At 50.5% G+C, this 13,762-nt stretch overlaps 1 gene segment (V, D, J or C); it reads right to left on the bottom strand.

Annotated features, from left to right (window-relative positions):
- Positions 1-2,272: 2,272 nt before the first annotated feature.
- On the bottom strand, positions 2,273-2,861 carry LOC141276237 (immunoglobulin lambda variable 4-3-like). The segment is given in 2 exon segments: positions 2,273-2,670; positions 2,784-2,861. Coding segments are annotated over 2 exon segments (444 nt in total).
- Positions 2,862-13,762: the final 10,901 nt, after the last annotated feature.

Raw genomic sequence — 13,762 nt, 5'->3', positions numbered from 1 at the left:
AATTCTTGGACTTGACAATACATGCATGATTTGTGAAAGGAAGAAGATAAATTGAAATACATTAAAATGAAAAGCATTTGTTCTATAAAAGTCCTTTTTATGGAGTTGAAAAATCCAGTAAAGTGGGAGAAAATACTTTCCACTCACATATTCATCAAAAAACTTGTATATACATTAAAAAATGTGTCAAAACTAATCAATAAACAAAACAACTAAAATCCAAGTGGAATTTGGGAAATGATGTGAACAGACATTTTTTCGGGAATGTACAGATGTCAGATGAGCACATGGGAAGATGGTCCCCATGAGTCATTAGGGAAATGTCAATCACACCCTAAAGAGTTGCTGCTACACACCAGTCAGAATGGAGCAGATGGGCTAAAGTAAAAAACAGTGGCAAAACCAATGCTGGCTGTGCAGCAGAGGGACTGGTGGCTCAGGTGTTGCTGGTAGGACTATAAAGTGGTACAGCCACCCTAGAAAACAGCTTTGCAGCTACTATGAAACTAAACATGCAATTACTGTACAATCTAGGAATTGTACCCTTGGGATTTTATTTCAGAGAAATGAAGACTAATGCTCCCATAAACACCTACACACAAGTGTTCCCCGCTCCTGTCTTAGTCAGCTCAGGCAGCCATGGAAAAATACCACCCACATGTTGCTTAAACACCACAAATTTATTTTCCAAGGTTCTGGAGGTCAGAAGTCCGTGATCAAGATGCCCTAATATTGTTTTTAGTGCAAGCTCTCTCCCGGCTCCCTGAAGGCGCTTTCTGGCTCTGTCCTTAGATGGTCTGTCTCAGTGGCTCACTCGGGGTTGGGGGTGTGTTTCTCGTCTCTTCTTATAAGGTCACTAATCCTATGTCCACAGGTGCGGACCAACCTGGGAGGAGATACCGTCCTCCACCCTGTTCATCAGTCACTTTCACAGACAGGTTGACAGTTCTCACCCAGACCCTGACCCTATTATGACCTTGACCAGAGAGATGCCCTCGAATGGGTGTCCATCTCTCTCTGATCGAGTCCATAGGGGCAGATCCCTCCCTGGTGGGTCGCCATCTAAGCACAGCATGGTATGGTCTCATCGTCTTCCCTTTTCCATCCTTGTCCTCACATCGTGCCGTCTGTCCCTCTGTGCGACCGTCACAGGCTCCTGCTGTCTTCACTTCTTAGCAGCACAGGCCCCGGGGTGTGTGGATGTGGTGGGACCCGCATGGGGGTGGGTTTACTCACTGCCATCCTCCTGGCTCCCTTTCCTACAGTGTAAGGGGGACAGGACACTCCCTACTAGTGGGACCTGCAGGAGGCCTTGTTTGGGACAAAGTCACAGCAAAGCCTTGGAGAGAACAACCCTTTCTGGGATGGGGTGACAGGAGAGGGCCCTGTGTCCCCTGTGAGTCCCGGCAGAGTCGGGGACAGAGGTCACTGCAGGACGGAGCTCTGATGTCCTGTCCAGTCCTGCCCCCGGCCCCCTGTCCATCCCTCTCCAGGAGACCAACCGCCTCCTCCCCTCCTGCCCCCGTGGAGTCCTCCAGGCCACGGGCAGCTCCTGGACTTTGCCTCTCAGGCCTCAGTCACTGGGGGTCCGACTGGGGTAAGGGGACCATAGTCTCCAGCTCAGCATCCCCGTTCCCCATCCCTGCTGCTGTCCCAGTGGACGTGGTGCTGGCCGGTCCCTACAACGTCCTGTGGGTGAATGGGGAGCCATTCTTGGCACCAAAGCTGAGACCCTTCCCCAGCAGGAGAAGCCCGGCCGAGCTCCAAGTCTGTACTGCCACAGACACCCTTACCGCCTCATGACTCACTAAGGACCCAGCTCTGCACCCACCATAGGGTCAAGGTTCCCATCCTCCCTCCCCAGATGCCCAGTGCTTCCTGCTGAGCCCTCAGTCCTGGCCAGGGGCCTGCTCTGCACCCGGGACACCCAAGTCAGGACACTTGGTACCATGACCTGCATGTCGCCTCTGCACGCCAAGATCCATGTTCCTTCCCTGAGAGACTTGGAGTAGGGCCTGGGGGCTACTGGGGACAGGGTCATCTCAGCTCAGCCCTGTCCCAGTGTCCTGTTCTGCCCTGGGCTGGGCTGGTCTCTCCCAGCATTGCCCACACAGGCCTGTGAGGAGGACCCAGAATCCCACCTCGTCAAAACCACCTAAATTTTAATGTGTGTCTGCCTCTCCCTGGGGGTGACTCGGGGAGAGGTTGGGGGTGAGGGGTTTGCAAGGGGAAGACTCAAAGGTCAGGACTCCGGGGACAGACAGGGAGCAGCTCACCCTGGTGCCGTGGGATGGAGGGCAAGGGAGGGAGGTTTTGGCCTCACTTCCCCTAGGTCTGTGTCACTGTGGTATCCAACTTGGCCGTCAGTGTTATAGCTGACACCACAGATATACTCAGTCTCGTCCTCAGACTGGATGTTGGCGATGGTCAGGTAGCGGTCAGCCCCAGAGCTGGAGCCTGAGAAGCGGTCGGGGATCCCATCCCCCTTGGTGACGCTTCCGTCACTGGTCAGCTTCATCAGATACCTAGGGGCCTGCCCTACTCTCTGTTGATACCACTCAATGTAGTACGTGCTGTGCTCACTGCTCAGGGTGCAGGTGAGCTTGGCCGAGCCTCCCAGGGAAGAAGATGCAGACGGGGCCTGGGTCAGCACAGGCACAGCACAGAGACCTGCAGACAGAAATGCAAGGGTTGGCTGACGGCACTGACACTGGGCAGGTGACCCTCAGGACTGTGCTGGAGGGAGGGGTTGGGAGGTCCCCGCGTCCCTGGGCCACTCTGACCTGTGTTGAACAGGAGGGGCAGGAGGTAGAAGGGCACCCAGGTCATGGTGGGAGGTCCTTCTGCGAGCTCTGCACTGAGGCTGCCCAGCTGGACTGGCCTCTCCAGGTCTCTGTCTTATCCTCTCCCCTTGCTGCTCGCAAAGGGAGGAGCAGTGAATGCAAATCTACTCCTCCCTCCCCATCCTGTGTCTCAGCTCCTGGCTGAGCCCTGAGCCCAGAGGCCTCACGCTGGGGACTCCCTGGGGTCAGAAGAAGGGCCACGTGTGAGTTTCAGAGAGACATTTACTCTCCTCAAGAGAGGTGTCTTCAAGGAAGTGTCAGTCATGCCCTTTGCACTTGAGCCCTCCCCTGGACCTATGAGGGTCCCAGCCAGGACCACAGTGCCCCTTGGTGCCCCCAGGATGGATGTCTTCCTACACATGTAGCTACTTTAATAGAATGACAACTTTTGAGTCCCCAGTATATGCCAGACCCTTGGTGAGTTTCCTGCAGCACCTCACCGGGCACCAAATAATCCCACAGCGCCCTCTGCTGAAGGCACAACCTCTCCCCAGTCTCATGAGGAGGAGTAAATGATTTTCCCAGATTCCCCCAGACAGGGATGCATGGGTCAAGATTCCATCCAAGGGACTGACTTCAGAGCCTGACGTTTCAGCCCCCTCCCCCTCCCCCCTCAACCCCCCCCATAGTTTCCTCCATCCCTACTCCAGGCCCCCTGAGCCCCTCCTGTCACCACCCTCTGTTCTGTATTCAGGTGAGCCGTATCCAATGTCACTAAAATATTCCTTATGGTCCACCTTTCCATCTAGATCTATTCACAAAATATAACTTTATGACTTGTGGGGTTTATGGAAATGATCTCCCTACTGAAAGGGATGATGTGACACTATTTACTTAAAAACGTACAGACTATTGTCATTCATTCCACAGACTGTAATAAAAATGTGTTTAACGATTCAGAACCACCTTTAAAATTGTAGTTGTATTTACTATCTTGCCTTTGGGAAAGAAGTCACACGGATACATGTATTAAATCTCCTCATTTTGAGGTACCCTCAGTATCCCCGGTCTGGGTGGAAAATGGCTCAGCAGTTCCTCTCCAGCAAAGACTCTGGGCTTGGGACCCTCCGTCACCTCTTGGTGTGGTGAGTATGTACTACACGCACGGTTACCCCAAGGAGACCTCATCCATCTCACCTGCTCTGGCCAACATGGTGGCCACAAGCCAAGGAGGCTTCTGAACATGCAACGTGGGTGGTCGCAGTGAGCTGTGCTGTAGATCTGAAATACCCAGCACATTTCAAAGATTTAGGAGAGTGTAGTGTAGAATGTATCAATATTCTAATATTTAATTCATACTGAAATGATATTTTCAAGTAATTTAGTTACGCAAAACCTATTATGGAAACTAACTGCATCGGTTTCTCCTAATTTTTAAAAAGCGTTTACTGGATAATTGAAAATTACATATGTGGTTCAAATAGTGTAGGTAATGGATAGGGCAGCACTGCAAAGTCACAATGTCAGTCACTTGTGTCTGAAATAGGAGAGAGAACTAGGAGAGAAATAGGAGAGAGCCCGGAGGAGGGACGTGGCGGCCCCCACTCTGTCCACTGTGCTGCTTTGCCTCGTTTGGAGTCCCAGGTTGTCATGGGATCCTGGAGGTTCCAGAGCTCTGACGAGCTGGGTGGTTCTGGGCATCCATCCAAGAGATTTGGGTTGATGAGTGGCCAGTCAGCGCCATGTGGACATCCAGGGTCCACTAGCACTGGGTCTCTGCCCTCGCTGTCTGTCCTTCATTCAGGCCTTATTTCTTCAAGTCAACACCACAGCCCAGACACTGAGCCAGCCTGGTCCTGCCAGTCCATAATCACTCCTGAGCCCCCTGTGCAGAGCCTGCCTGGAGGGCTGGGAGGAGGGGCAGCCTGGGGGGCTCAGACCTTGAGGAACCAAGCCAGACCTGTCACTGTTTTGTTCATAGTCCTCCTGGGGCTGGAGGAGAGTGTGAGCCAGATGGGGCGGGGGTTTGTGTCTCACTTCCCTGTCTGCCTGTGTCACTGTGATGATAATCACTGCTGTCAGCTGACTTACAGTAATAGTCAGCCTCGTCCTCGGCCTGGGCCCTGCTGATGGTCAGGGTGGCAATTTTGCCTGAGCTGGAACCAGAGAATCGGTCAGGGATCCCTGAGGGCCGCTTGCTGTCCTCATAAATGACCAGCACAGGGGCCTGGCCTGGCTTCTGCTGGTACCAATATGTATATTTTTTGTCCAGTAGGTCTCCAGAGCAGGTGATCTTGGACGTCTGTCCCAAGGCCACGGACACTGAAGGCGGCTGGGTCAGCTCATAGGAGGCCACGGAGCCTGTAAGAGAGGATGGGAGAGGGGTTGAGAATGAAGGACCCATTCGCAGGGAGGGGTCCCACTCTGAGGCTGTGCCTGGGCTGAACTCTGGGTTTGAGGCAGGCCCAGCCCAGGGTTCTGGAGGGCCTGAGCCTGCGGGCAGGGCCGGAAGGCAGCACCTGTGCAGAGGATGAAGAGGGGGAACAGGAGAGGGGTCCAGGCCATGGTGTGGACGCCCTGAGCTCTGCCTCCGAGACACCACAGCAGCTCTGGGTTCTACTCATATCCTTTTATTCCCTCTCAGAGCTTTGAGCAGGGCAGTGAGGGTTTGGGCTTATGCAAATATACACCCCCCTGGGGCTCCTCACTGAGATGGGAGTCACCCAAACCATCAGCCCAGGTGACTGTCACCCAGCTTCCTCCACGGCTTCGCATGTCCAAAAAATCAGACTTGGCCTCCAAGGTCTGAGGTCACAGTCACCTTCCTTATGTCTGACCACATGACCGCTGTTGGAAACCATCCAGTGGTCTCTCCTGGGCTGGCCCAGTGGGGCTGTCAGCCTGGCAGCATCCTGGCCGTGGCCACTGTGCCCCTTTCACTGGGTGTCCTGGGGTTCACTGTGAATGCGACCCTTTAATATGGTTACTGTGTCCTGAGCGGATGGCACAGTCAGTCCCAACTTCCTGCCGAGCACTGAACCTTGGACACCTGTGGACCCTGAGGGCTGGTTCCCTCTGGGGCTCCACTTGGGCAGCCCTACCCTCTGTCCTGATGCTCCTGGCTGCTCTCTGCTTCCCCCTGCTGTGGAGTAGAATCAGACCGGGACTCCCCTCCCTCAGGTCACCCCAAAAACCACCTGAGAGAGTGTGGACCAGGGAGTCCAGCCCTGACTCCGAGCAGCTGTGACCCCTGCCCTGCCCGGCCCAGCACGGAGAGGTCACCTACACAGTGCAATTGTTATTCCTGTAACCATGTCTCAGGGTAGAAATGCCCTTCCTGTCCCTTTGGTTTTGTTAGTAGAGTAGAGTGTGCAGGATGAACTGTAGCTGCAAAGTGTCAAGTTCCATAGCAACGTGTGTAATCCCCTCAGGACCCAAGGTTCCTTGTATTTGGGAACCAAGATTGATACTATCTCCTCCCCAGGAGGTCAGTTGAGTGATGATGTTCCTGGCACTTGAGGTCATTTAAGCCCTTACGTCGTCATCATCATCATCATCATTATCACCACCATCATCATCATCTTCTTCATCACCATCATCATTACCATCATCACCATCATCTCCATCATCAACATCATGATCTCCACCATCTCTTCTCCTTTTTTTATTTTTTTATGTCACCTCACACCTCTCAGAGTTTGTGGTGCTAGCATTTCTACCTTAGCATAGTCTGCCTTTTTAAGGAAACTGGGGATCTCCTGCTATTCCACTGGGATTCTATCCAGAAATCATACAGATGGCTGAACCCCTCTCCTCGGATTCCTGCAGGGTGACGACAGGAAACTCTAGGACCTCATAACTCACTGATTCCCCCTTTAGTTAACAATACACTTTGGTGGCCTTTTTATACTTTAACTTGGAAAAAAATTTCTTAAGGTCAGTACATACCTCCCCATTTTATAGCAGGTTAAGCTGTGGCCCAGAGAGAGTAAATCCCCAGATTAATAGAGAAATGTGGAGTGAGCCCAGGATGGAGCCCAGGGGTCCTGGATTCAGACCCTGGCCCTTTGGGGCAGAACTTCATCAGGGAGGGAGGGGAGCATGAGGGCCAGGCTGGGAGGAGAGACGGGGTCCCCAGGATCACTGTCATCCCCACCACATCCTTTCTGTCAATAGAAGCCCCCTCAGCCTGCATGTGGGGGTGGTCAGCGGGGCTGTACCCCAGATTAAGCTGGAGAATCTGTGGGGATGCAGGGCTGCCTGGCCATTCAGGGGCCTGGCTGGGTCCTGCTGCCTCTGCTGCAGTGATGCTTCATCCTCATTCTCCTGAGCAGGTGGGAGTGACTGGTGTCTCATGGCCAATCTATTGGTTGAGAGCTGAGTCTTCAGGGATCTGTAGGGCCTGCAGGTTTACCAAAAGTACCTTAAGACCAGCCTTTTTAAAATTAACCTATGTGTTGCCTTTATTATAGTTCTTATTTCTTAGAATGACTGTAATTACTATCTCTGATCCTTTCATGTCTGTGTGAAGGGCTCTGTTAGCATTTCTCACAAAAGAGAACCACTGTCCTCCTGTGCACAGTGAACACACTCCTCTCTGTGGAACTTTTGCAAAAGATCCCATAGCCTAGAGTCATAAGGAATCTTAGCTGATAAATGCTGGATCAGAGAGAAGTGATAACCAAATGTGGGGGCGGGAACCTTGAGGATCTTATCCGGTAACAAAACTAACAGCTAAAATAAACTTCTGGGCACCTGGGAATGCGGCGGCTGTGGACTGGACCGATGAATGTGAATTCTCTGAAATACATACATACGTACATATATATGGAGAGAGAGAAAGGCTGTAACTGTCCAGGGCACCATGTAAGCCATGTTACGACCAGGGAGAGGGTATATGGGTGATCACTACACAATTCTTCTTCTGCTTTGTTGGTCAAATGACTTCAGAATTCAAATTCCTGTACTTTATTTCAGACTGAGCAATTTAAAAAATATTGTAAAACATACATACATAAGAGTTATTACTTTAATCACCGTGATGGTTCATTTTGTGTGTCCATTTGACTCGGAAACCGAGGTCCCACTTACATTTATTTCTGCGGGTGTCCGGGGGTGTTTCTGGAGGACATGAGCATTTGAACCTGTGGGCTCAGTGAAGCAGGCGGCCCTCCCCGTGTTGGCCTGGGAGGAACAAAAGGCCAAGGAAGGTAGAGTCCCCCTCCTCCCTGACGGGGGGGCTGGGACATCGGTCTCCCACCCTGGGACTGAGAGTCATACATCAGCTTCCCTGGTTCTCAGGCCTTCGGACTGAATCTCACCCCTGGCTCTGCCGGTGTCCACTTGCAGACAGTGCTTCCTGGGACTTCTCAACCTCCAAAACCTCATGGGAAGATTCCTCATAATAAATCCACATAAAAAAATTGCTCACAATAAATCTCTGTCTATTCATACCTATCCTATTTGTTTTGTGTCTGGAGAAACCTGGATAATACAATCATTTTTGAGTGAAAATCCAGTGGTACTAAAACACATTCACAACGTTGTGCACCCATCACCATGATCTATTTTTAGAGCTTTTTCATCACCCTAAACAGAAACTCTGCCCCCATCAGACAGTAATTTTGGGCACTTGGGACCTGGGGTCCAAGCTGAGGACAGTGTGTCCAGGAGGGTGTCCCCAGGAGAAGCCAGGTGGACTCAGCACTTCCTCTGCGGTTTCTGTGAAATCTCAGGAGAGGAAGGGTCCCAGGGGACAGGGCCAGGTCTCAGGCCTCTCCAGGCTGCAGGTAGCCCCGCAGGACATGGGGCGCCTCATCCAAAGAGCAGGGGACCCAGCCCCAGGACTCCTGCAGTGGGTCCCACCAGGAGCAGACGGATCCCCACAGAGCTCCGCCGGCTCAGAGAGCGTGGGCTCTCCTGAGACACGGGATCACACTCGGGCCCTGGACCATATCATGACCCCTAAAACTTTCCTTTCCTCTCAACCCTGACAGCAGTCTTTGTAGCTCAGAGCAGACACCTTTCTCCATTTTCATCAGGACGAACCAGGGTCCCAAGAGGACAGAGTGTCCAGCCCTGGAGGAGCCGGGCCAGGACCAGAGAGGATGCCCAAGCCTCAGGTCTGCCCTCCAGCTGCTCCGAGGTGGGTGGAGTGAGCGCCCGGCCAGGCAGAGAGGTTAGGATCTCACTTCTCCATCTGCCTGTGTCACCATGAGGATTATAACTGCTGTCATATGACTGATAGTAATAGTCAGCCTCGTCCTCAGCCCGGACTCCGCTAATGGTTAGGGTGGCCATGTTCCCCGATTTGGAGGCAGATATCCAGTCAGGGATACCCGAGGGACGGTTGCCATCACCATAGATGGCCAGCACAGGGGCCTGGCCCGGCTTCTGCTGGTACCGTTGAACATATTTACTTCCAATGTTGTTCCCCCCACACGTGATCCTGGCCGTCTGTCCCAGGGACACCGACACCGAGGGCGACTGAGTCAGTTCATAGGAGGACACAATGCCTGCAGGAGAGAAAAGGACAGGTGGGCTGGAGGTGAAGAACGCATGTCCAGAGACCCCCACCTGCCTGGCCTGGACTAAGCTCCAAAGATTCTCTGGGCCCCGAGGGCGCCCCCTCCCGTCAGTCTCAGCCCCAGGGGCCCATGGGCCTGGCTGGTGGATGGAGCCTCTGAACAAATGAGAACGCCCCTCACTTTCTCTGGCAGGCGCAGCCCCTCGGGGCTCACACACAGCAGTGAGCACAGTGGGGAGATTTCAGCCCCTCCAGCCCCCCATCCTGCGGCAGGGCCAGGAGTCTCCTGTCCCCACGGGCAGCGCCCTGCTGAGCTCAGAGTCAGGGCCAGACCTGTCCCCGAGCCCTGGGCCAGGGGTGGGCGGACCCTGGGGGCAGCACCTGTGCAGTGAGCCAGGAGGCCGAGGAGGAGGGGCGTCCAGGCCATGGTGGAGGCACCCCGAGTCTGCTCCCCGAGGCCTAGGCTGGGCAGGGCGCCTCCCAGGCCTCTCTTATCCCCTGGCTGGAGAGAGAGCTGCCGGGGGTGCGAATCAGCCGGAGCCCAGGCGGTCTGCCTGGAGAGCTCTGTGGTTTCAGAGAAGGGCTCAGCCCCCAGGGACGCAGAGAGGGAGGGGTGGCCCCTGCAGACCCCGCCTCGGCCCGGGGGATCCTCCTCCACCTGCTGTCCCATAGTCTGGGGGTGACATCTCCAGCCCAGTCTGAGTCCTGGCCTCACTCCTGGACGGGCCTGGCCACTGAGAGCTCAGAGGTGGGTCTGTATTCTCTGAACTCATTCTGTGGGTGACAAGCTGGGATTTAGATAGGGGTAAGGTCCTGCCCTGGATCACAGTTCTTCAGTGACAGAGGTCTTAATCTCTAAATAATAGCCTCTTCTGAGTGTTCTAGAACATGTCTGGGTTAGGAGGGGGTGTGGGAAATTCTTAACCTAAATAGTAGATTCTTCCTGTCAGTTCTCCCTGCTGCCTGAGGGCGGCGCTGCTGCACCTGCCCTGGGGTGGGAGTCTGACACTTGGGAGGCTGACAATGCCCTGCTCCCCGTGGAGCTGAACGGAAAACCCAAGGACAACACACTCCAGATTCAAAGCGACTAGTGCAGCATTTCCATGATCTTTTCTCTGGAATTACTGCTTAGGTCTTAGGGATTCGGTGCATAAAATATCATCTGTTGCTGGTTCATGGTCCATTAGTGTGACAAGTTAATTGTACATTTAATAACCTGTAATTGTCAATACATTTTAAAAATAAATTTAGTTATTTTATTTATTTATTTTTGGCTGCGTTAGGTCTTTGTTGCTGCGCGTGGGCTTTCTCTTGTTGAGGTGAGCAGGGGCCACTCTTCATTGCAGTGCGCGGGCTTCTCATTGCGGTGGCTTCTCTTGTTGCGGAGCACAGGCTCTAGGCACGTGGGCTTCGGTAGTTGTGGCTTGCAGCCCCAGTAGCTGTGGCACACGGGCTTAGTTGCTCCGCAGCATGTGGGATCTTCCCGGACCAGGGTTCAAACCCGTGTCCCCTGCATTGGCAGGTGGATTCTTAACCACTGCACCACCAGGGAAGTCCTGTCAATACATTTTCTTTTTTTTTTAAGATTTTTTTGATGTGGACCATTTTTTAAATTTATTTATTTATTTATTTATTTATTTATCTATTTATTTATTTTGGCTGTGTTGGGTCTTTGTTTCTGTACGTGAGCTTTCTCTAGTTGCAGCGGGCGGGGGCCACTCTTCATCGCGGTGCGCGGGCCTCTCACTGTCGTGGCCTCTCTTGTTGTGGACCACAAGCTCCAGATGCGCAGGCTCAGTAGTTGTGGCTCACGGGCCTAGTTGCTCCGTGGCATGTGGGATCTTCCCAGACCAGGGCTCGAACCCGTGTCCCCTGCATTGGCAGGCAGATTCTCAACCATTGCGCCACCAGGAAAGCCCTGTCAATACTTTTTGAACATAATTGTTCCCCATGTGGTCTCCATCCTCCAAATTAGACCTCAGCTCTCATGCTAGACAGGGATGTACCTGGAGGAAATTTCTGACTTTTCTTTTCAAAACAATCCACAGGTGACATGTTTATATTTCCAATGTGGACATTTCCCCTGCAACCTCTGGAATTCTGTGTCAAGTAGGAGATTTATGTGCCCCTTGTCCAGGTTGTCACGTGGTTATTTAAATATTCTCCAGGGAAATGGTCTTCTTGTGAAAAGTTCACTATTTTTGTAGGTCATCCAGAAATTTCCTCTTGCACCTCTAAGAGTTTGGACAGTGGTGTGGCTAGCAAACCACTGAGGCTGTCAGGATTTTCTTTTTTTACATGAAGGAGAAACATATCCAGCCAACGAATGATGGGTTAATAGCTGTCCAGGTCCCAGCCCATTTCCTCCCTGGACCCCGTTTCAGATGAAGACAAAGGTTTTGGTATAACTGAGGTGTCCACTGTGAAGGCTAGGGTAGCACTTTGAAACAGAACAGGTGTTCTTGTTGGTTGGTCCTCATCATTTTTTTTGTAGCTGACTTTTAAAATTGAAATATATTTGCTGTATAACACTGTGTAAATTTAAAGTGTACAACATGGTAATATGTTACATTCGTATATTGTCCACTGTAGCCATAATTAACACCTCTATAACATTACATAATTATTCTATAAAATTGAATATTTTTTCTATTGAATTATAGTTGATTTACAATACTATATTAGTTTTGGGTGTACAACAGTGATTCGATATTTATATAGATTATATTTCATTTAAAGTTAATATAAAATATTGGCTATATTCCCTGTGCTATAAAGTATGTCTTGTAGATTATTTATTTTATACATAATAGTGTGTACTTCTAAGTCTTTACCGTATCTAGCCCCTCCGCCCTTTTTCTCCCCACTGATAATAACCACTTGTTTGTTCTCTATATCTATGAGTCTGTTTCAGTTTAGTTACATACATCCATTTGTTTTCTTTCTTTTTAAGATTCCATATATAAGTGATTACATACAGTATTTGTCTTTCTCTGTCTCACTGATTTCATTAAGAATAATGCCTTCCAGGTCCATCTGTGTTGTTAGAAATGGCAAAATTTCATTTGGCATTTAATATTCCATTGTATACATATACCACATGTTTATCCGTTCATCTGTTGATAGACACATAGGTTGCTTCCATGTATTGCCTCTTGTAAATAATGCTCCTATGAACATAGGAGTGCATGTGTTGCTTTGAATTATTGTTTTCATTTTCTTTGGATATATACCCAGGAGTGGAAATGCTGCATCTTATGGTAATTCTATTTTTCATTTTTTGAGGAAACTCCCTACCGTTTTCCATAGTTGCTGCATTCCCACCATCAGTGTAGTCGGGCTCCCCTTTCTCCACATCCTCACCAACATTTGTTATTTGTATTCTTTTTGATGATAGCCATTCTGACAGGTGTGAAGTGACATCTTATTGTGGTTTTGGTTTGCATTTCTCTCACGATTGGCCAGGTTGAGCACCTTTTCATGAGCCCGTTGGCCATCTGCATGTCCTCTTTGGAAAAATGTTTATTCAGGTCTTCTACACATTTGCTTTTGGGTTGTTTGTTTTTTTGATATTGAGTTGTATGACCTGTTTATATATATTTTGGATCTATAAGCCCCTTATCTTTCATATCATTTGAATATTTTCACCGATTCAGTAGGTTCCCTTTGTCATTTTCTTGATGGCTTCCTGTCTTCTGCAAAGGTTTTTTTTTAATTAATTTATTTTATTTTATTTATTTTATTTTTTTGGCTGCGTTGGGTCTTCGTTGCTGCATGTGTGCTTTTCTCTGGTAGTGGTGATCAGGGGCTACTCTTCGTTGTGGTGCACAGGCTTCCCTTTGCAGTGGCTTCTCTTGTTGTGGAGCACGGGCTCTAGGCATGCGGGCTTCAGTAGTTGTGGCACACAGGCTCAGTAGTTGTGGCTCGCGGGCTCTAGAGCGCAGGCTCAGTAGTTGTGGCACACGGGCTTAGTTGCTCCGTGGCATGTGGGATCTTCCCAGACCAGGGCTCGAACCCATGTCCCCTGCATTGGCAGGTAGATTCTTAACCACTACACCACCAAGGAAGCCCTGTGCAAAAGTTTTAAGTTTCATTAGGACCCATTTGTTTATTTTTGGTTTTGTTTTCTTTGCCTGAAGAGACAGATGGAAAAATATTACTACAATTTATGTCAGAGTCTTCTGTCTATATATCTATTTTTTGGGATAAAATCAGATATTTAATCCCCCTGGCATTTGTCATTTACTCACTTTTCACTTTAAAATGGTCCCCATATACAACACCTACACATGGGCAGATCCTGAGGGATCTGGGATTCAAACCCAGCTCAGGGCCAGAGTGATATTTTCCTTGAGTTAAGAATTTGATGGGTAGAAGTGACATGTGTTCAGGTGGAGCAAAGGGGATTCACACGTAATAAATCCGGGTCTTTGCAGCTGCTTAGCACAGGCTG

This window comes from Tursiops truncatus, chromosome 13 (genome assembly GCF_011762595.2).
Source record: "Tursiops truncatus isolate mTurTru1 chromosome 13, mTurTru1.mat.Y, whole genome shotgun sequence".
NCBI lineage: Eukaryota > Metazoa > Chordata > Mammalia > Artiodactyla > Delphinidae > Tursiops > Tursiops truncatus.
The sequence above is the reverse complement of the archived record's forward strand: the minus strand, read 5'-3'. Positions and strand labels throughout refer to the sequence as shown.